The sequence below is a fragment of the Myotis lucifugus genome, unplaced genomic scaffold (genome assembly GCF_000147115.1).
Source record: "Myotis lucifugus unplaced genomic scaffold, Myoluc2.0 scaffold_3, whole genome shotgun sequence".
NCBI lineage: Eukaryota > Metazoa > Chordata > Mammalia > Chiroptera > Vespertilionidae > Myotis > Myotis lucifugus.
Window position 1 is genome coordinate 28488097 of NW_005871051.1, and position 23294 is coordinate 28511390.

General features: G+C 40.7%; 2 protein-coding genes across 14 annotated transcripts in view; one reads left to right on the forward strand and one right to left on the reverse strand.

Annotated features, from left to right (window-relative positions):
* USP40 (ubiquitin specific peptidase 40) overlaps positions 1-1745 on the reverse strand; it is a 67745-nt gene extending 66000 nt beyond the window's left edge. For 4 of the 13 annotated variants that reach the window (XM_023762553.1, XM_023762543.1, XM_023762560.1 and 1 more), the window contains exons 1-2: positions 1100-1637; positions 470-686 (exon numbers count right to left, since the gene is read on the reverse strand). In XM_023762553.1, the coding sequence (XP_023618321.1) occupies positions 470-668 (199 nt within the window). In that variant the 5' untranslated portion in view covers positions 669-686; positions 1100-1637. The other 9 variants (XR_002831682.1, XM_023762564.1, XM_023762530.1 and 6 more) reach the window with 7 other exon arrangements.
* Positions 1746-6689: 4944 nt separating this feature from the next.
* Positions 6690-23294, forward strand: part of LOC102440644 (UDP-glucuronosyltransferase 1-1) — a 61737-nt gene continuing 45132 nt past the window's right edge. The window contains exon 1 of the mRNA XM_023762659.1: positions 6690-7569. Within this exon, the coding sequence (XP_023618427.1) occupies positions 6715-7569 (855 nt within the window). The 5' untranslated portion in view covers positions 6690-6714. The remainder of the gene's footprint in view (positions 7570-23294) is intronic.

Genomic DNA, 23294 nt, shown 5'->3' on the forward strand with positions numbered 1-23294 from the left:
AGATCATATCAGGTTGTCAGAGTTTTCTGAATTGCAGAACTGCAGATAAATGATTATGAACTGTTTAAATAATGTGACACCCCTCCCCATTCCAAATGATATAATTGCTTTGGGTAACTCTGGCTTATGTGTTTATTACTTTAGAGAAATTTTAAAACTCAAAAAATACAAATAGTATAAAAATAATGAAGGCCAGTACTCATGACAAAACTGTCTTTATGTTGTCTTTTAAATGATAAGAATTAGAAAAGTAATATTGCCTTTCTAAATTTTGTTACTAAATATTAGTGGTTACATAGAATATACGTAAGATAACTTAAGCTCCACATTACCATTTTGTGTGTCACAATAACAATAAACACATGCTGTAGAATACACTTTTAAGATACTTTGTCTCTTTGTGATCTTGCACAATTACATGGAGATGAGGGTTACAGGCTACTAAGCAAATGCACGTAATATAGCATACCTCTGAATTCAGGTGTAAAATGAAGAGTCTGAAGAAGGGAATTGAGGTAACAAGTTCCACCCTGATTCCTGATTCCGCTTAAATTGGTAAACTCTCTAGGAGCAGGTGGCTCCAATGGTTTGGCCTTTAATTTTTTTCCTTTTCCATACTGATTATTTGACACACTGGAATAATCCTCTTCAAATAGGTCCCCAAACATTGTGAAACTAAATATTACCTTTAAGAAAGATGACATGTTATAAAATGCTTTTATTTTTACAACAGACTTTCTCCCCGTCGCCCTATCTGATACCTGGGAGTCTCTATTTCTAAGTCTTCCCTGGGCCAGTGACTGAACCTGTGTTCCTGACACGTAACATGGGATCCCACCTAGCACACGTGGTCATTTAAACAATCAAACGACAGTTAAAGAAAGGCACTGAGTGCACAGGGGTTGAACGAACCGCAGCTGTTCTTACAAAGGTATACTGGCATCTCGAATGAACACAAAGGAAACCCGTCGCCACAGCCGACCTACTGCCGGGGCGGCGGAGGCCAACCTGGGACGGTCAATCACTCCCCAAAATCTCTGCCTCGCACACTCCTCCTACCGGATTATCACACTGATATGAATTAAATGGAGCTAATTACCCTTTACCGCAGCTAAGTGCATGGCCCCCAAGCTGGAGAGTCGCGAGGAGGTTCACGACCATGAAAATTACGGAGCAAAAGGCCGCCTCGTCGGTACCCAGCGGTCCTGACGTCGGCCCCAGGGATCCAGGCCACCCGCTCAGGGTCTCCCGTGAGTGCGGCGCGGCGGAGGGCCGCCTGGAAACGAGAAACGCAAAGCTCCCTGCACAGCGCCTAAGTGACAGGAAACGCTGAAATGCACTTATTTTCCTGTTCGACGCTTTCCTCAAAAGAGAAGCACAAGAAGTGGAACTCGGAAGTCCGACCTCGAGCTCGTGGCCGGGACTCCCGTCTCTCCCACTCCCGGCCTAGGCCAGGCCCTCAGGCCCTCCCAGTCACCCCGGGCCCGAGGCGCGAGGAGGCCGAAGTCCTCCTGCCGATGACCACTGACCCGACGCCAGAACTCCGCGTCCCCGGGCCGGCCTCTCCCTCCTCAGGCCGTGCCGCCCACACGGTCCCTACGCCTCCCAGGTCCCTCCCCAGAACCCCGGCCGCCAGTTCCACTTACTGCCTAAAGCCCAGACCCCCGCCCCGGCCCAAACCCCTGGCGAACAGACGCGCCCCGAATAGGCGCCGCCATGTTGGCGCAGGCGTGTCTCCGGCAGCTTCCAGCGTGAGCAACTTGTGGAACCCGGACTACGCGTCCCAGGATGCTCCGCGGGAGCTCCGGCCTTATGGGCAATGTAGTTCTTTTGTCCTGGGCGTTTGGGAGTCGGGGTGGGAGGGGAGCGCTTGCTTTCCCCGTCAGTTCGTCAGTTCCCGGTCCGCGGGCCCTATAGGTCAGGTGGCTGCTCATTCAATCACACTTAAAATTCATACTTATTGCTGTTGGCAATCCGCACTAGTTGCGGTGGAGTACCCAAAGATCACTTGTCTTTTGCAATGGCTAATTCCCAAATTACCTAAACAAAGGAGACATTTGTGTAAGGCTTCAGCTTGGCTATGCACTTTCAAAGACATTCTCCAGTGTATCTCTAGTAAAAAATGTACCACGTAGCCTTGAACCTTTATAATAACCTCAATGTTTGTTTTGTCTGCACCAACTCTAAATACACAAGAATACACTAAAAATACCTCAAAAGTATCCTCTCTTGCTGACTTGAATACCTTTAGTGGACTGTGTCAGTAGCTTACGTATGTAGGCCTTACTTCTGGCACCTCCCCAATCCAATCCAGCTTCCACCCTGGAATGAATGAGGAAGACAGGGAGAAAATCCTCTGGACTTCAGCTAAAGGCTGGAGAAATCGGGAATAGCTGCAAGGCAGGAGTCCTAGTGAATGCCAGACTAAGAGATTTGTGGATGGAATACTTGAGGGAGACTCCTGTAGCTGGAGTGTCCCAAAGTATTGGTAGGGAAAGGCCTGGAGGCAGCGCACCAGCTAAGAGGTCAAAGGTCTAGGAAACTGCAGTGGGAAAAGTCTGTTCTGAGTTCTCATTAGTCTTCACTTGGCCACACTGCCCCTTGGCTTCAAGACTCTCCTCCCTGGCCCCATGGCAGACTATCCTATTGCTTCCCTTTCTGCACTTTGCTTCTCTTTTACCGGCTGTGCTTCATTCCCCTCTTCCAAATTGTAGATATTCCTCAAACTTCCATTCCCTGATCAAGAATGAGCACCGGAAGGTTAGCTCCACCAGGACACGGGCTGTTAAAACCAGAACAATTGTTGGCATGGAGACTGAGATGTCTCTGAAATGAGTGCATCTGCCCTGGAAATTCCAGAAAGTGATCATGAGATGGACTATGAGGAGCCAGACAGGTCAGCAGGTGATGAAAAACCTGCTCTGTAAAAGAAAAAGACCAGAGAAGTGTGGGGAAACATGGGACTTGGTTGGAAAGTCTGTAAGGAGGATTCTCCGAAAGGTCGGTGGCCTCTAGGGGAACCTTGCCGAAGGCGGCAGCCCCTGCCTTGACTTTTCCAAACAAGTCTGAGCCCCCGGGTGTTTTGCTGGAATCTCTATGTTTAGTCTTTAAACCCGACCTTGTAGAAGCATGTGCTTTCTCAAGGATACTTACGCTGCTGATTGTATCTAGAGCAGCTGTGGGCAAACTACAGCCCGTGGGCCGGATCCGTTTGAAATGAATAAAACTAAAAAAAAAAAAAAAAAGACCGTACCCTTTTATGTAATGATGTTTACTTTGAATTTATATTAGTTCACACAAACACTCCATCCATGCTTTTGTTCCGGCCCTCCGGTCCAGTTTAAGAACCCATTGTGGCCCTCGAGTCAAAAAGTTTGTCTACCCCTGATCTAGAGGTTAATTTTAGTTCAAGCTGTTGTTACAATAAAAGTCTAAGGAGGCAGGCAATCAGGGCTGTTTTGGTGCCTCCTGCCAAGCAGCCCCTTAGCCTCTCTTTCACAGAAATGTGTGTTAGAGTAATCCATTCATCCGTCCCTCAAGTTCTGCTGGTCAGTCCCAGCGGAGAAGGTTGGATCAATCACTCAGGCTGAGGTTCAGCAGTTCCCTGGCAAGGAGCCATAATGAGTTGCTTTTTTATGTTTTCATTCATTCATTTATTTGTTCATCCATTCTTTAATAAATATTTAGTAAACATCTTTATTTATTTAATGAGCATCTACTAAGTGGCAGGCACAGGGCTAGAAGTTTGAGATTTAATATTAATCTGACTGATATAGGCCCCTAAATTCATAGAGCTCACTTTATAGTGAAGGAAAATAAGAAAAAGCTACATGATAGCTGTAGTGATAAGTAACTTGAGGGAAATAACAGAGGAATGTGACAGTAAATGGCAAGGATGGGGCTGTTTCTGATATTGGCCTCAGAGAAGACTTCTTAAAGGAGAACTTCCCAATGATCAGGCACAGGAAGAGCTCAGGAAAGACCCCTCCAGGCTGAGAGCACAGCAAATACATAGGTCCTGAGGTGGGAAACTGTCCTGTTCCAGACGTAGAAAGGAGGCCTTGAATAAGTGGAGAAAGCAAATGGCAACTGGTTAAAGAGGTGGACTCACCCACCATTTGGCCAAGGCAAGGATGTTTTCTAATTGCAGTGGGAAGCCATTCAACGGTGTTACCCAAAAGATAGCATAGTGATTGATGTTTGAACAAACCCCGCTGACTTCTGTCTGCAGGGCAAAAAGGAAAGCAGAAAAACTAATTTATGAGGCAGTTCTTGGAGTTCAAGTAAGAGACGATGGTGGAATGATGTCCAGGCACTAGATAGCGGGGCAGATGTGAGATCCACTTTGGAGGTAGGACGAGACTTGGTCATGTGTTGGCTTTGTAATGTATCAACTGGGCTAAGCTGAATTTTGTTTCCCAGAATTCCCTTCCTATTTCTGATTAGGGTTAGTCACAGAGACATTTTTACCTGAAATTGCAGGAGCAATTTTTGTTTTCTTACATGCAGAAGTGTGGGACAGGCACTTCTGTAGCTCATACATGTTGTCACCTCTCTGCAGACTCACCTCATTGGCATGAAGCAGCAGTTGGACCTGCACCTGCCCTTCCTTGCCCTGGCTCCTCCTTCAGCTTCTCCCACGCCTGGGCTAGGTGTGTGTTTAGCTCGGTGAGGAAGAGCACCAGCTTGTCCTGCAGGACCCCCACATCATCAAGGTTGGAGGTAGTAAGAACACTTCAAGATTCTAGTCCCTTCTTGTAGATCCAAGTTCATTCCTGGGGGTCCAAGCTTATTGATTCCTTCCAGAAGACCCACCCTGGTGTCCTTAAACTCTAGCATCAGAGGCAAAGACTGTTTACAGAGATCCGTTCAACCAGCTCCCACATGAGTGAAATCCCTATGACAAATCCCTGACTATTGGTAGTGTTGGTGGTTCTGCTTCTCTGATTGAACCCCGACTGACACAGCTTGAATGGAGGGGCTGTGGGAGAGTGATGCCCTGTACATTATTTTACTTAAAACACCAGGTAGATGAAAATAGCATTTACTGAGCCAAACTGGGAGAGGAGGAAGGCTCTGGTAGGGAACTCAAAAGTTGTGTTTTGGATATATTAACTCTTAGAAGCTAGTGAGGTAAAATTGGATGCTATTAGAATGCAATTTGTATGGCCAGAACAAATAAACTAGGATGGGGGGGGGGGCAGTTTTTGAATTGTTATTATAAGGAAGAGCTTCCCAAAAGTCTGGGATGTCTACAGATAAAATAGCTTACTTCAGAGGTGGGCTAAAGAATGGCCATGTGGCCCTGGCCAGTCTTGCTCAGTGGATAGAGCATCGGTCTGTTGACTGAAAGGTCCCGGGTTCAATTCCGGTCAAGGGAACGTGCCCGGGTTGCGGGCTCACTCCATAGTGGGGGGCGTGCAGGAGGCAGCCGATCAATGATTCTCTCTCATTGTTGATGTTTCTATCTCTCTCTCCCTCTCCCTTCCTCTCTGAAATCAATTTAAAAAAATTTTTTTAAAGAAATAATGGCCATGTTGACAGGAGAGGAGATCCAGGCAATGGATGGGTACAAAAGTGTACTTAATTTTAAATAGCCTTCTAAAAAGGTTTTTCACTAAAACTTTAGTCATAGGGCCTCCTGCATTAAAGAGAAGCACACCACATCTACAGTGACCCCCACCCCTGCAAGCAGTAATAATTTGGGGCCAACTCTTTTGAGGTTCATGATTACTCTTACAAAAATTGGGATTTTGACCCAAGTGGTTGGCAAAGGTAAAAAACCATGAACCTGGCCTGAAAAGCTTGCAATTTTATTGGCATTTTTGTTTCCTTATCTATGCTGTTACTTAATCTATTTGTTATGCAATCTGTACCCAAATGCTATAAACAAGAACGTTTTAAACTGAAGGTCATGTGTTATTAGTGGATTATCAAATTTATTGAGAGGGATTGTGATTAGCATTTAAAAAGAGAGAGAGAAAAAAAAGGGGGGGAAAGAAATACAATAGTGAAATGACACAACATGGACTCTTCTGTCTGGCTTAGTTTATTCTGCAGAATTATTTTGAAATTCATCCTTGCTGTTCAAATATCAGAACAAAAAACAAACAAAACAAAAAACCCAAAACCAGTCAATGCCAGTGATTTACTCATAAGAAAATATTGAATGATATATTTTCCTGATAAGAGTAGTTTTCTCAACGGTTAGAGGGTTGGCCCACAGACTGAAGGGTCCGGGGTTCAGTTCCAGTCAAGGGCAGGTACCCTGTTGGCAGGCTCATCCCCACCCCTCGGGTGGGTGAGGGAAGCAACCAATCGGTGTGTCTCTTTCACCTCCATGTTTCCCTCTGTCTCTCCCCCTCCCTTCCACTCTCTAAAAAGGAATGGAAACAAATATTCTCGGGTGAAGATTAACAACATCAGCAACAACAAAAAAATAGTTTTGATCTTTACCCGGGCAAAGATAGTGCCATGACTTCAATGCTGGTTTACAAAGGGAACTATTAAGCAATGATTTTTGGACCCTGCGTACTCAGAAAGATAAAAAAGAAAGTAAGTTTCAATAAAGCTTGCATTTTTGGAATTTGACCCAAAGGAAATATTGGATTTTATCCTCAGACTACTCTTGGGGCAGGTTTTGTGCCTGTACTTCTTCCATCAACTGTATCACACAAGTTTGACAGCTGGGCTGCTCCAGGCTGCTGCTATCCAATGGCTCCTGCGGTGTTGACTGGCCTCCTTCCTCTATGTGTGTGTCTCCTGCTGGCACCTGGCTTTGCCCAGGCAGGCAAGCTGCTGGTCATCCCCATGGATGGGAGCCACTGGTTTACCATGCGATCCGTTGTGGAGAAACTCAGCCACAGAGGGCATGAGGTGGTCGTGGTCAGGCCAGAGGTGAGTTGGCGCCTGGGACAATCATCCAATTATACTGTAAAGACTTATTCCACGTCTTACACTCTGGAGGATCTGAATGATCAGTTCCGGATTTTTGCTGACTCTCAGTGGAAAACTCGGGATCAAAGTATATTTGCCCTGATAATGAATCCAGCAAACAATGTTTTTAAATACTTTTTTTCAAATTGTAGGAATTTGTTTAATGACAAAAAATTAGTAAAATACATAGAAGATAGTTCTTTTGATGCGGTGTTTCTAGACCCTTTTGACATGTGTGGCTTAATTGTAGCCAAATATTTTTCACTCCCGTCTGTGGTCTTCACCAGGGGACTATTTTGCCACTATCTTGAAGAAGGTGCACAGTGCCCCAGCCCTCTTTCTTATGTTCCGAGGTTTCTCTTAGGGTTCTCTAATGCCATGACCTTCAGGGAGAAAGTGCGGAATCTCGTCTTCCACCTGGAGGAACATTTACTTTGTGGCTATTTTCTCAAAACTGGTTTAGAAGTTGCCTCTGAGATTCTCCAGACAACTGTCACAGCATATGACCTATACAGCCAACCATCCATTTGGTTGTTACGAAATGACTTTGTTTTGGACTATCCAAGACCTGTGATGCCCAACATGATCTTCATTGGGGGCATCAACTGCCACCCGGGAAAGCCATTGTCACAGGTGAGTTACCTCTAGCTTCCCATGCTCAGAATAGTGTGCCTTGGACAGGAAAGAAAACAAACATGACTTACTGAACCATGATTTGTAATTTACATTAGTTGCATTTGGAATCCCTTCCTAGTTTAATGAATTATTTTGTGTCAATTCATTTAATTCTGTGTTAGCAAATTTTATAGAGTTGTCCCCTTTGGCACTCATTTGTATACAATTGAAGTAATTGTATACAAAAATACTGAAAAACACAATAAGAAATAAAATCTCTGTTTTTGTTAATCCAGTGCTACACAATAGGAAAATGCTCTTAGTAGTTTTGTATGCATCTTTTTCTGAAGTCATTTTACATATATGCATATAGCTAATGTAAATTCTCACACTCATTTTATGAAAATGAAGTCTAGTATCAGACTGGACATATTGTTCTTTACCTTTATCACTTGCCTGTAAATCATGGACCTTTTTAGTGCTATTACATACGAATGTGTGATATTCTTTTTAAGAGTTGCATAAGATTCTTTACTTTGTGTGCACTGTAGTTTATTCAAGTAAGCAATATTGATTGATAGTTAAGCTTTTTTCTTACTTTTTCTATTTATATGTAAGACTGTACTAAACATTTTAAAATAAGTTCTTTACATTCACACATTTCAATAATCCTGCTCTTATTGTAATGGGCCAGACTCCTGGGGAATAGGGTTGCTGGGTCTAATGCTATGCACATATTACACACTTGACAAATGGCTTTCAAAATTTTATTTATTTATTCATTTATTTAATTTACCATCACCATTTATCCCCACTTTGCCCTCTTCCTCCTCCACCCACCTTCCCTGCCCCACGAACTTCCAAAATATTGAACAGCCTTACACTTTGGTTAACAGTGTATGAGAGTTCTAGGTTTTCCATATCATCTCCAGCTTCATATGTGTTCCAACTTTTAAAATGTTTGGTAAAAAAATTCTACATAGCTGCTTCAATTTTCATAGATATATTGGTCATTTGCATTTTTTGTAAATTATATATTCACATTCTTTGTTCATCTTTTGTAGGAATATTTTCCTTTGTAGAGCTAATTTCTATGTCTCTTGTGTATTGGGAATATTAACACTTGACTTTTTATTTATGCTGCAAATATTTTTTTCTGGGCTTTTCTTTCTTATTTGTCATACAGGTTTTTCATTTTTCAGTAGTCAGTCTGGTTAACTTTCTCTTTAATGGTTTCTGGATTTCAACTTGTTTAGGTTTTTCCAAGCCCGGGATACATAAACGTATTTTCCATACTGTGTCTTAATTTTTTTAAGTCCTCTGATATTAATAATTTTTTTGCAATGAGATTATTTTACATAAAATAAGAAACTAACTTATTATTTTTCTGATTGGAGAGTCCATTGTCCTATCATAATTTAATACAAAATCCATTCTTCATCCATTGAATTGAAATGCATCTTTATAATATTTAAAACTTCCATATTTATTTACATCTGCTCTTGCACTTCTAGTTTAGTCCCACTGATTTATTTACCTATTCATGTGCCAGTCTCATACTTTGATTATAGTAACTTTGCAGTAAGTTTTAATATTTGGTAAGACATGCCTCATACTCACTTTCTTTTTTTTCTGATAGGCGTGAGAGTTTGAAAATACTCAGAAGGACTATATTTTTACTCTCTCTTTTGTGCTTTATATTTTTGACATTATATTTCAGATCTTTTTGTTTTGTGTATCTGCTTAGCAATTATTATAGTGATAGTTAAGTTTGCTACTTTTGTCTCATGACCTTCATAGTAGTTTTTAAATGGCTGATGTGTTTTGTTTATTAAATATTTGCCTTTATATAAGATTTTTTCTTTTACATATTTTTATTTCTGATTATGGGTTTTTCTTTTTTGCTTAAAGAAGACCTTTTAATATTTATTGTAAATCTGGCTCACTGGTGATGAACTTCTTTAGTTTTTGCACATTTAGGAAACACTTTATTTCTCCTTCAATTCTGAACTATAAGCTTGCTGAGTAGAGTATTCTAGGTTGTATATTCCTTTCTTTCAGCACTTTAAATATGTCTTACCAATCCCTTCTGGCCAGGAAGTTGCTGCTGAAAAATCAGCTGATACCCTTAGGGCGTTCTTCTTGTATGTGACATGTGACTAGTTGTTTTCTTCTTGCTACCTTCAAGATAGTTTCTTTATCTCTACCTTTCCCCGGTTTAAATAATTATAATATGTCTGGGGGGGTCTTGGGGTTCATCTTGTTTGGAACTCTCTGTCCATCTTGGACCTGGATGTCTATTTCCTCTCCCAGGTTAGGCAAGTTTTCACAATTATTTCCTGAAATAAACTTCTTATTCACTTTTCTCTCTTCTTGGATCCATATAACATGAATGTTGGTGTGCTTGATTTTGTCCCAGAGGTCCCTTAAATTCTCCTCATTTTAAAAAAAATATTTTTTCTAGGGGGGTGAGGGCATGTGCTGGGGGGGGGGCAGGAGCAGGTGGGGTGAGATCAGTTCGGGGGGGGGGAAAAGGAGACATATGTAATACTTTCAACAATAAAGAATTTAAAAAGAATTAGTTTTTCTTTGTGTTGCTCTAATTGGATGATTGCCAATAATCTGACTTTTAGTTCATGGATTTATTCTCCTGTATTATCTAATCTTCTGTTTATTCCTCCTAGTTTATTTTTTGTTTTTGTTATTATATTGTTAAGCTCTGCTTGGTTCTTTATTATACTTTCCAACTCTTATTTATATATTATTAAGCTCTGCTTGGTTCTTTATTATACTTTCCAACTCTTGGTTCTTTATTATACTTTCCAACTTCCAATTCAGGAAGTTTAAGTTCTTCCTGAATTCTTCTATTCTACGCTCCTGTTTGGTGAGCATCCTTTTGACCATTACTTTGAATTCTTTATCAGGCAAATTACTTATTCTGTTTTGTTCTTTGGTGGAAATTTTTCTTGTTTCTTCATTTGAGACATATTCTTCTGTCTTTTCATTTTGTTTGACTTTGTTTGTTGGTGCCTGTTTATATGAAGTAGACAAAATTGCTCTCTCTCCTAGTCTTGAAAAAGTAGTGTATGTAGAAAAGACATCTGTGAAGGCTATGTGTGCTGGATGGTTTTAGCAGTCGAGTTGGAGCTGGGCAGATGCTTGTGGCTCCTTGAGTGCTGGCTTGCTAGGCTGGAGTGGCTTGAGTAAGGAGGCCTAGTGTGTGTGATGATGCTCTGTTGATTCGATTTCCTTCCTCTGTTCAAAGCTGAAATGGGCTCTGAGCTGTGTAGCTGGGAAAATACTGCAGCAACCATGCAGGTAGCACAGATTGCTTGGAAAGAGTTACCACCTGCCCTATAGGTCCCAGAGAATTCCTGCAGATTCTGGAGAGCTCCCTCAGTTCCCCAAGCCTTCTGTATGTGGTCATTCTCTCATTTGTTCTGCAGAAGCTGTTCAATCAATCCTCAATTGTTCCTCGAAAGGAATTGCTCTCTACATAGGTGCACATTTCAGTGTGCTTTTAGGAAAAGGTGAGTTCAGGAGCCTCCTGTATAGCAGCCATCTTGGAACTCCCCTTTTGATTTTTAAATGTGACTACTAATAAACTTTAAACTGATGTAGCTTGCATTCTATTTCTCAGGGATAGCACTGGGAAAGATGGTAGTGCCCAGGCTTTTTCATGGACACTTCTGATCAGGCAATAGGTTTGAGTCTTAATTGCTATTATTAGACAGAGGAGAGAAAGGAGAAAGAGAGGGATTTTGATGCTAGGGGATGAGGAATTTTTACTCCACAAACCAAAAAAAAAATCCCATATTAGTTTACCTTAACACCCTACCACAAGATTGCTGATTATAGACTGGGTGGAAGTTTCTCTTCTAATGTCCACTTTACTCTCAGTTGCTGCCCACTGCCTTCTGCTTATAGAACAACACCAACCCAGAGGACCACCTCAGCTGGAAATTCCACGAGGCCCCACAGAGGTCTGTGGGCCCCACTCCAGAAACCAGTACTTATTTGGGGCCAATTCCAAGCTCATGATTACTTTTGCAAAAATTGGGATTTTGATCCAAATGGTTGGATCAAAGTAACAATCATGATCCTTGCCTGAAAAACTGGCATTTTATGTGGTGTGTTTTTTTTGTTTTCTTATCTATGCTGTTACTTAATCTACTTGTTATACAATCTGCACCCAATGTTATAAACAAAAATATTTCAAAGTGAAGATCATGTCTTATTAGTGGGTTATCAAATTTGTTGAAAGGGACTGTAATCAGTATTTCAAAAGAAAGAGAGAAAAATGAAAAAGAAATAGAATTAAATTGAATGGGATAAAAAAAAACATCTCAGTTCTGAGGATAAAGATAGTTATGTGGAACTTTTACTTGTGTACTGCATTTCCATGTTATATGTAAAGTATTGCTGAAGGTCCTGAACTAAATTGTTTGAAAGCCACTGTCTCAACCCCATATTGACCTTCTGCCAGCAACCATAACACACGTATGCAAACATTTCAGAGTATAATGTGGGCCAGTGTTCGCCAAAGTGGGGAGGACAGGACAATGTTTTGGAATACTAGAATGAAAGAGTACAACTTGTGTTGCTATGTATCACTTCACTGAAGTTTAACAGTAGTATTGAGGTAAACTGCATATGAGAAAGTTCATACACATGACACATAGAAGTTCGTAAGTTCTGATATATGTAAAACTCCACTGAAGTTGTCACTGCAACCCAGATCACAATTGCCCCTGTATTCATTTCCTGGGGCTCCTTTAACAAAAGATGAAAAACTGGGCGGCTTTAAAACCCAGAACTTTGTTGTCTCCTAGATCTGGAGACCAGAAGTCTTAAATAAAGGTGCTGGCAGGGCCTCATTCCCTGTGAAAATGGAGGGGGAGAATCTTTTCTAGTCTCTTCCTGGGTTCTCGTCTCTTCCTTGGCTTCAGCTGCTTCCCATCTCTCTGCCTTTGGCATCACGTGGCCTTCTCTTGTGTGCTCCTGCCTTCATGGGGCCGTCTTCTTATAAGGACACCACTCACATTGGAATAGGGGTCCACCCTACTAAGGTATGGTCCCATCTTAACTAATCACATCTGCAATGATCCTATTTCCAAATAAGGTCATATCCTGAGGTACTGGGTGTTAGGACTTCAACATACCTTTCTTGAGGGAGGACACATTTAACTCATAACAACCTTCAAAAGTTTCCCTGTGCCCATTTGTAATCCTTCCAGCTCTATCCCTCCCTGAACCATCCCCCTTTCCACCCCTTCCCACCTCCCAGCAACCCACCACTGACCTGCTTTTTGCATTTTCTAGAATTTTATACAAATGGAATTATACAGTATGGACTTTTTTTTTTTTAAATCAGGCATATTTTATTCATCAAAATTATATTGAAATTTATCCTTGTTATTCATTTATCAGAAGTTCACTCTTTCTTATTGCTGAGAAGTATTCAACTGGATGGATAAACCACAAGTTGTTTATCCATTCACCCGTGGATGCATATTGGTGCTGTTTCCAGTTGTTTATATTACATATAAGGTTGCTATGGATGTTCATATACGAGTTTTTGTATGGAAGTATTCAGTATCCGTTCATAGGGTGGTCCGTTAAGTGTGGCCACAAGAGGAGACACGAGAGGCTCAGAAAAACAAAGTTTATTACAGTCATAGGTCCTCAAGACACAAGAGAGGACACGCCAGGCAGAGCTACAAATGGAAGCACCAGGGTTGGTCAGAAGGCAGAAGGTGCAGGAGCCAGGGGAGATCCTAGGCCAGGGCCTTGATTGGAGTTTTGTGGACAGGCCGGGCAGGGCAGGACAAACAGCTTAGGGCTGGTCAGTTAGAACATTTTAGCAGGCTGTCAGCTATAGGGGTGTCTCCTACTTGCTTGGTTCTTGGCCCTGGGATGATTAAGGCTGAGGAACGTGTCCCACAATGGCTTCAGATTGGTTAGTTTGCAGGTCAAAGGCATGCACTGTGCTGGGTCCTTTGCCATCTCTAATAGCCATGTGTATGATAGGTCCATGTTTGCCTTTTTAAGAAAGCGCCAAACCACTGTACATCCCCCAACAGCACCTGAGCTTTAAGACAGCCTTTTCTTGCATTTGTGAAAGATTTCTACTCGGTATGAGGTATTATCTTTTTTACACTTTACATATTACATATGTTGTATATGCTTATCCTAGATAATAAAGAGGTAATATGCAAATGGACCCTCACGCCATCATGCCATCACAAGTCAGCTGTATCCACAGTGGAGGCAGGGTTCCCGTAACAAGCCGTAACGAGCAATCATCTGGGACCTGAGGCTCTGTGTTGCCAGGCCAGGAGACCTGAGGCTGCGCCCCCACCCAGCAGGGCTTGACGGGGAACCTCAGGCCGCACCCGCCACTCCAGAGCCAGACTGGGGGACCTCAGGCCATGCCCCCATTCCTGGCGCCAGGGCAGGGGACCTTAGGGTGCACTGGGGGACCTGAGGCTGCACCCCCCACCCAGTGGGGCTTGATGGGGGACCTGAGGCTGTGGCCCTCACCTGGTGGGACTTGATGGGGGACCTGAGGCTGCACCCACCCACCCGGTGGCTTGACAGGGGACCTGAGGTTGTGCTCCCTGCCTGGTGGGAGTTGATGGGGGTGGGGCCGGCCAGGTCTGAATCTCGCTCAATGGGGGTGGTGCTGGCCAGGTATGGGTCTCACATGATTTTGAGTTGCACCCGTTTGGCGGGGACTTGATTCTGGATCCCATGGCGTGCCCCAGCCTCGGACAGGAGGAAGATTTTCATATAAATTTTACTAATTTTCTTTCATCTCTGACACTTCTAGTATAGAGAAAGGGCAAATAACAATATTAAAATAAATCCTCTAATTAATTCCCTTTTAATGTGCACGAATTTCATGCACCGGGCCACTAGTATATTTATATTATTGAATTTGATTTGCTAAGATTTTGTTTAGCATATTTGCATATATGCTCACGAAGAGTATTGGACTGTAGTTTTATCTTCTTGCAATCTATCTAGTTTTGGTATGTGGTAATGCTGGTCTCATAGACCCATTCTATTGTCATAGAATGAATTAGGGTGCTTCTTATTGCTTCTATTGGAATATATTGTATCTGCATTCTAGAATATATTCTGAAATCATAATATGTATTATTTCTTCCTCTAATATTTGGTAGCATTTATCAGCTAAACCACCTCAGATTGAAGTTTTATTTGTGGGAAAGTTTGAATTACAAATTAAATTTTAATTTTAAAATATATATGTTATTTCCATTCAGCTTATTTATTTATTCTTGATTAAAATTTAGAACTTAAGAAGAAGGGGTCAATGGGTAAAAAAAGGGAACATCTGTAATACTTTCAACAATAAAGATAAATAATAACAGAAGCTGTCCCTTTGATCTGAGCTATAGAATATATTGGCATAAATTTCTCCATGATATTCCCTTATTTTTCTTTTAATAGCTTTAGCATCTGTAATGATGCCATCTCTCCCATTCTTGATATTGGTAATTTTTTTTCTCCTCTTTGGTAGTCTGAGGATAAAATCCAATTTTTCCTTTGGGACAAATTTCAAAAATACCAACTTTATTAGAAATTACTTTCTTTTTCATCTTTCTGAGTAATCAGGGTCAAAAGATCATTGCTTAATAATTCTCTTTGTAAACTGGCATAGGGCATGATCCCTGCTCAGGCAAAGATCAAGACTAATCTTATTTGAAAGTGTGCCAGGAGGTACCTCAGTAAATGATTTCATTCATTATATTCTGATGAGTAAATCATTGGCAATCGCTGCCTGTGTGCTTTTATGAATATATTAACACACACCACACCCTCCTTGGGGCAGGTTTTGTGCCTGTACTTCTTCCGTCGACTGTATCACACAAGCTTGACAGCTGGGCTGCTCCAGACTGCAGCTATCCAATGGCTCCTGCGGTGTTGACTGGCCTCCTTCCTCTATGTGTGTGTCTCCTGCTGGCACCTGGCTTTGCCCAGGCAGGCAAGCTGCTGGTCATCCCCATGGATGGGAGCCACTGGTTTACCATGCGATCCGTTGTGGAGAAACTCAGCCACAGAGGGCATGAGGTGGTCGTGGTCAGGCCAGAGGTGAGTTGGCGCCTGGGACAATCATCCAATTATACTGTAAAGACTTATTCCACGTCTTACACTCTGGAGGATCTGAATGATCAGTTCCGGATTTTTGCTGACTCTCAATGGAAAACTCGGGCGCAGTATTTACATTCTATGCTAATGAGTTCATCTAACAGTGTTTTTGAATACTTTTTTTCAAATTGTAGAAGTTTATTTAACGACAAAAAATTAGTAAAATACATAGAAGATAGTTCTTTTGATGCGGTGTTTCTAGACCCTTTTGACATGTGTGGCTTAATTGTAGCCAAATATTTTTCACTCCCATCTGTGGTCTTCACCAGGGGACTATTTTGCCACTATCTTGAAGAAGGTGCACAGTGCCCCAGCCCTCTTTCTTATGTTCCGAGAGGTCTCTTTTCGTTATCGGATACCATGACCTTCAGGCAGAGAGTGTGGAATCACATTATCCACTTGGAGGAACGTTTATTTTGTGGCTATTTTCTCAAAACTGGTTTAGAAGTTGCCTCTGAGATTCTCCAGACAACTGTCACAGCATATGACCTATACAGCCAACCATCCATTTGGTTGTTACGAACTGACTTTGTTTTGGACTATCCAAGACCTGTGATGCCCAACATGATCTTCATTGGGGGCATCAACTGCCACCAGGGAAAGCCATTGTCACAGGTGAGTTACCTCTAGCTTCCCATGCTCAGAATAGTGTGCCTTGGACAGGAAAGAAAACAAACATGACTTACTGAACCATGATTTGTAATTTACATTAGTTGCATTTGGAATCCCTTCCTAGTTTAATGAATTATTTTGTGTCAATTCATTTAATTCTGTGTTAGCAAATTTTATAGAGTTGTCCCCTTTGGCACTCATTTGTATACAATTGAAGTAATTGTATACAAAAATACTGAAAAACACAATAAGAAATAAAACCTCTGTTTTTGTTAATCCAGTGCTACACAATAGGAAAATGCTCTTAGTTTTGTATGCATCTTTTTCTGAAGTCATTTTACATATATGCATATAGCTAATGTAAATTCTCACACTCATTTTATGAAAATGAAGTCTAGTATCAGACTGGACATATTGTTCTTTACCTTTTTCACTTGCCTGTAAATCATGGACCTTTTTACTGCTATTACATACGAATGTGTGACATTCTTTTTAAGAGTTGCATAAGATTCTTTACTTTGTATGTACTGTAGTTTATTCAAGTAAGCAATATTGATTGATAGTTAAGCTTTTTTTCTTACTTTTTCTATTTATAAGTAAGACTGTACTAAACATTTTAAAATAAGTTCTTTATATTCACACATTTCCATAATCTTGCTCTTATTGTAATGGGCCAGACTCCTGGGGAATAGGGTTGCTGTGTCTAATGCTATGAACATATTACACACTTGACAAATGGCTTTCAAAATTTCAAAATTTTATTTATTTATTTATTTATTTATTTAATTTACCATCCCCACTTTGCCCTTTTCCACCTCCACTCACCTTCCCTGCCCCATGAGCTTCCAAAATAGCTTCCAAAATATTGAACAGCCTTACACTTTGGTTAACAGTGTATGAGAGTTCTAGGTTTTCCATATCATCTCCAGCTTCATATATGTTCCAACTTTTAAAATGTTTGGTAAAAAAATTCTACATAGCTGCTTCAATTTTCATAGATATATTGGTCATTTGCATTTTTTGTAAATTATGTATTCACATTCTTTGATCATCTTTTGTAGGAATATTTTTCTTTGTAGAGCTCATTTCTATGTCTCTTGCCTATTGGGAATATTAACACTTGGCTTTTTATTTATGCTACAAATATTTTTTTCTGGGCTTTTCTTTCTTATTTGTCATACAGGTTTTTCATTTTTGAGTAGTCAATCTGGTTAACTTTTTCTTTTTTTATTGCTTAAAGTATTACAAAGAGTATTACATATGTCTCCTTTTCCCCCCTTGACAATCCCCCAGCCTCCCCTACCCCCAGTGTCTTATGTCAATTGGTTATTCTTATATGTATGCATACAAGTCCTTCGGTTGATCTCTTACCCCCTTTCCCACCCCCAAGCCCCCCAGCCTCCCGGCTGTAGTTGACAGTCTGTTCGAGGCTGCTCTGCCTCTTTATCTATTTTTGTTCATCAGTTTATAATGGTCCTTATTTTCCATAAATGAGTGAGATCATGTGGTATTTTTCCTTCATTGACTGGCTTATTTCACTTAGCATAATGCTCTCCAGTTCCATCCATGCTGTTGCAAATGGTAAGAATTCCTTCCTTTTTATAGCAGCATAGTATTCCATTGTGTAGATGTACCATAGTTTTCTAATCCATTCATCTGCTGATGGGCACTTACGCTGTTTCCAGATCTTTGCTATGGTAAATTGTGCTGCTATGAACATAGGGATGCATATCTCCTTTCTGATTGGTGTTTCTGGTTTCTTGGGATATATTCCTAGAAGTGGGATCACTGGGTCAATTGGGAGTGGTTAACTTTTTCTTTAATGGTTTCTGGATTTCAACTTGTTTAGGTTTTTCCAAGCCCAGGATATATAAACATATTTTCCATACTGTGTCTTAATTTTTTTAAGTCCTCTGATATTAATAATTTTTTTGCAATGAGATTATTTTACATAAAATAAGAAACTAACTTATTATTTTTCTGATTGGAGAGTCCATTGTCCTATCATAATTTAATACAAAATCCATTCTTCATCCATTGAATTGAAATGCATCTTTATAATATTTAAAACTTCCATATTTATTTACATCTGCTCTTGCACTTCTAGTTTTGTCCCACTGATTTATTTACCTATTCATGTGCCAGTCTCATACTTTGATTATAGTAACTTTGCAGTAAGTTTTAATATTTGGTAAGACATGCCTCATACTCACTTTCTTTTTTTTCTGATAGGCGTGAGAGTTTGAAAATACTCAGAAGGACTATATTTTTACTCTCTCTTTTGTGCTTTATGTTTTTGACATTATATTTCAGATCTTTTTGTTTTGTGTATCTGCTTAGCAATTATTATAGTGATAGTTAAGTTTGCTACTTTTGTCTCATGACCTTCATAGTAGTTTTTAAATGGCTGATGTGTTTTGTTTATTAAATATTTGCCTTTATATAAGATTTTTTCTTTTACATATTTTTATTTCTGATTATGGGTTTTTCTTTTTTGCTTAAAGAAGACCTTTTAATATTTATTGTAAATCTGGCTCACTGGTGATGAACTTCTTTAGTTTTTGCACATTCAGGAAACACTTTATTTCTCCTTCAATTCTGAACTATAACCTTGCTGAGTAGAGTATTCTAGGTTGTATATTCCTTTCTTTCAGCACTTTAAATATGTCTTACCAATCCCTTCTGGCCAGAAAGTTGCTGCTGAAAAATCAGCTGATACCCTTAGGGGGTTCTTCTTGTATGTGACATGTGACTAGTTGTTTTCTTCTTGCTACCTTCAAGATAGTTTCTTTATCTTTAACTTTTGCTGTTTTAATTATAATATGTCTTGGTGTGGGTCTTGGGGTTCATCTTGTTTGGAACTCTCTGTCCATCTTGGACCTGGATGTCTATTTCCTCTCCCAGGTTAGGCAAGTTTTCACAATTATTTCCTGAAATAAACTTCTTATTCACTTTTCTCTCTTCTTGGATCCATATAACATGAATGTTGGTGTGCTTGATGTTGTCCCAGAGGTCCCTTAAATTCTCCTCATTTAAAAAAAATATGTTTTCTAGGAGGGTGAGGGCATGTGCTGGGTGGGGAGAGGGACAGGTGCAGGTGGGGAGAGGTCAATGGGGGGAAAGGAGACATATGTAATACTTTCAACAATAAAGAATTTAAAAAGAATTAGTTTTTCTTTGTGTTGCTCTAATTGGTTGATTGCCAATGATCTGACTTTTAGTTCATGGATTTATTCTCCTGTATTATCTAATCTTCTGTTTATTCCTCCTAGTTTATTTTTTGTTTTTGTTATTATATTGTTAAGCTCTGCTTGGTTCTTTATTATACTTTCCAACTCTTATTTATATATTATTAAGCTCTGCTTGGTTCTTTATTATACTTTCCAACTCTTGGTTCTTTATTATACTTTCCTCCTGAATTCCTCTATTCTACTCTCCTGTTTGGTGAGCATCCTTTTGACCATTACTTTGAATTCTTTATGACCATTACTTTGAATTCTTTATCAGGCAAATTACTTATTCTGCTTTGTTCTTTGGTGGAAATTTTTCTTGTTTCTTCATTTGAGACATATTCTTCTGTCTTTTCATTTTGTTTGACTTTGTTTGTTTGTTGGTGCCTGTTTATATGAAGTAGACAAAACTGCTCTCTCTCCTAGTCTTGAAAAAGTAGTCTATGTAGAAAAGACATCTTTGAAGGCTATGTGTGCTGGATGGTTTTAGCAGTCGAGTTGGAGCTGGACAGATGCTTGTGGCTCCTTGAGTGCTGGCTTGCTAGGCTGGGGTGGCTTGAGTAAGGAGGCCTAGTGTGTGTGATGATGCTCTGTTGATTCGATTTCCTTCCTCTGTTCAAAGCTGAAATGGGCTCTGAGCTGTGCAGCTGGGAAAATACTGCAGCAACCATGCAGGTAGCACAGATTGCTTGGAAAGAGTTACCACCTGCCCTATAGGTCCCAGAGAATTCCTGCAGATTCTGGAGAGCTCCCTCAGTTCCCCAAGCCTTCTGTATGTGGTCAGTCTCTCATTTGTTCTGCAGAAGCTTTTCAATCAATCCTCAATTGTTCCTCGAAAGGAATTGCTCTCTATATAGGTGCACATTTCAGTGTGCTTTTAGGAAAAGGTGAGTTCAGGATCCACCTGTGCAGCAGCCATCTTGGAACTCCCCTTTTGACTTTTAAATGTGACTACTAATAAACTTTAAACTGATGTAGCTTGCATTATATTTCTCAGGGATAGCACTGGGAAAGATGGTAGTGCCCAGGCTTTTTCATGGACACTTCTGATCAGGCAATAGGTTTGAGTCTTAATTGCTATTATTAGACAGAGGAGAGAAAGGAGAAAGAGAGGGATTTTGATGCTAGGGGATGAGGAATTTTTACTCCATGAATCAAAAAAAAAAAATCCCATATTAGTTTACCTTAACACCCTACCACAAGATTGCTGATTATAGACTGGGTGGAAGTTTCTCTTCTAATGTCCACTTTACTCTCAGTTGCTGCCCACTGCCTTCTGCTTATAGAACAACACCAACCCAGAGGACCACCTCAGCTGGAAATTCCACGAGGCCCCACAGAGGTCTGTGGGCCCCACTCCAGAAACCAGTACTTATTTGGGGCCAATTCCAAGCTCATGATTACTTTTGCAAAAATTGGGATTTTGATCCAAATGGTTGGATCAAAGTAACAATCATGATCCTTGCCTGAAAAACTGGCATTTTATGTGGTGTGTTTTTTTTGTTTTCTTATCTGTGCTGTTACTTAATCTACTTGTTATACAATCTGCACCCAATGTTATAAACAAAAATATTTCAAAGTGAAGATCATGTCTTATTAGTGGGTTATCAAATTTGTTGAAAGGGACTGTAATCAGTATTTAAAAAGAAAGAGAGAAAAATGAAAAAGAATTAGAATTAAATTGAATGGGATAAAAAATATCTCAGTTCTGAGGATAAAGATAGTTATGTGGAACTTTTACTTGTGTACTGCATTTCCATGTTATATGTAAAGTATTGCTGTGGGTCCTGAACCAAATTGTTTGAAAGCCACTGTCTCAACCCCATATTGACCTTGTGCCAGCAACCATAACACACGTATGCAAACATTTCAGAGTATAATGTGGGCCAGTGTTCGCCAAAGTGGGGAGGACAGGACAATGTTTTGGAATACTAGAATGAAAGAGTACAACTTGTGATGCTATGTATCACTTCACTGAAGTTTAACAGTATTATTGATGTAAACTGCATATGAGAAAGTGCATACACATGACACATAGAAGTTCGTAAGTTCTGATATATGTAAAACTCCACTGAAGTTCTCACTGCAACCCGGATCACAGTTGCCCCTGTATTCATTTCCTGGGGCTCCTTTAACAAAAGATGAAAAACTGGGCGGCTTTAAAACCCAGAACTTTGTTGTCTCCTAGATCTGGAGACCAGAAGTCTTAAATAAAGGTGCTGGCAGGGCCTCATTCCCTGTGAAAATGGAGGGGGAGAATCTTTTCTAGTCTCTTCCTGGGTTCTCGTCTCTTCCTTGGCTTCAGCTGCTTCCCATCTCTCTGCCTTTGGCATCACGTGGCCTTCTCTTGTGTGCTCCTGCCTTCATGGGGCCGTCTTCTTATAAGGACACCACTCACATTGGAATAGGGGTCCACCCTACTAAGGTATGGTCCCATCTTAACTAATCACATCTGCAATGATCCTATTTCCAAATAAGGTCATATCCTGAGGTACTGGATGTTAGGACTTCAACATACCTTTCTTGAGGGAGGACACATTTAACTCATAACAACCTTCAAAAGTTTCCCTGTGCCCATTTGTAATCCTTCCAGCTCTATCCCTCCCTGAACCATCCCCCTTTCCACCCCTTCCCACCTCCCAGAAACCCACCACTGACCTGCTTTTTGTCACTATAGATTAGTTTGCATTTTCTAGAATTTTATACAAATGGAATTATACAGTATGGACTTTTTTTTTAAAAATCAGGCATATTTTATTCATCAAAATTACCTTGAAATTTATCCTTGTTATTCATTTATCAAAAGTTCACTTTTTTATTGCTGAGAAGTATTCAACTGGATGGATAAACCACAACTTGTTTATCCATTCACCCGTGGATAGATATTGGTGCTGTTTCCAGTTGTTTATATTACATATAAGGTTGCTGTGGATGTTCATATACGAGTTTTTGTATGGAAGTATTCTGTATCCGTTCATAGGGTGGTCCGTTAAGTGTGGCCACAAGAGGAGACACGAGAGGCTCAGAAAACAAAGTTTATTACAGTCATAGGTCCTCAAGACACAAGAGAGGACATGCCAGGCAGAGCTACAAATGGAAGCACCAGGGTTGGTCAGAAGGCAGAAGGTGCAGAAGCCAGGGGAGATCCTAGGCCAGGGCCTTGATTGGAGTTTTGTGGACAGGCTGGGCAGGGCCTGACAAACAGCTTAGGGCTGGTTAGTTAGAACATTTTAGCAGGCTGTCAGCCTTAGGGGTGTCTCCTACTTGCTTGGTTCTTGGCCCTGGGATGATTAAGGCTGAGGAACGTGTCCCACAATGGCTTCAGATTGGTTAGTTTGCATGTGAAAGGCATGCACTGTGCTGGGTCCTTTGCCATCTCTAATAGCCATGTGTATGATAGGTCCATGTTTGCCTTTTTAAGAAAGCGCCAAACCACTGTACATCCCCCAACAGCACCTGAGCCTTTTCTTGCATTTGTGAAAGATTTCTACTTGATATGAGGTATTATCTTTTTTAAACTTTACATATTACATATGTTGTATATGCTTATCCTATATAATAAAGATGTAATATGCAAATGGACCATAATGCCATCACAAGATGGCTGCACCCACAATGGAGGCAGGGTTCCTATAACAAGCTGTATCGAATGATCAGTAGGGACCTGAGGCTGTGTGGCACTGGGCCAGGGTGGGGGACCTGAGGCTGCACCCCCAGCTGGGTGGG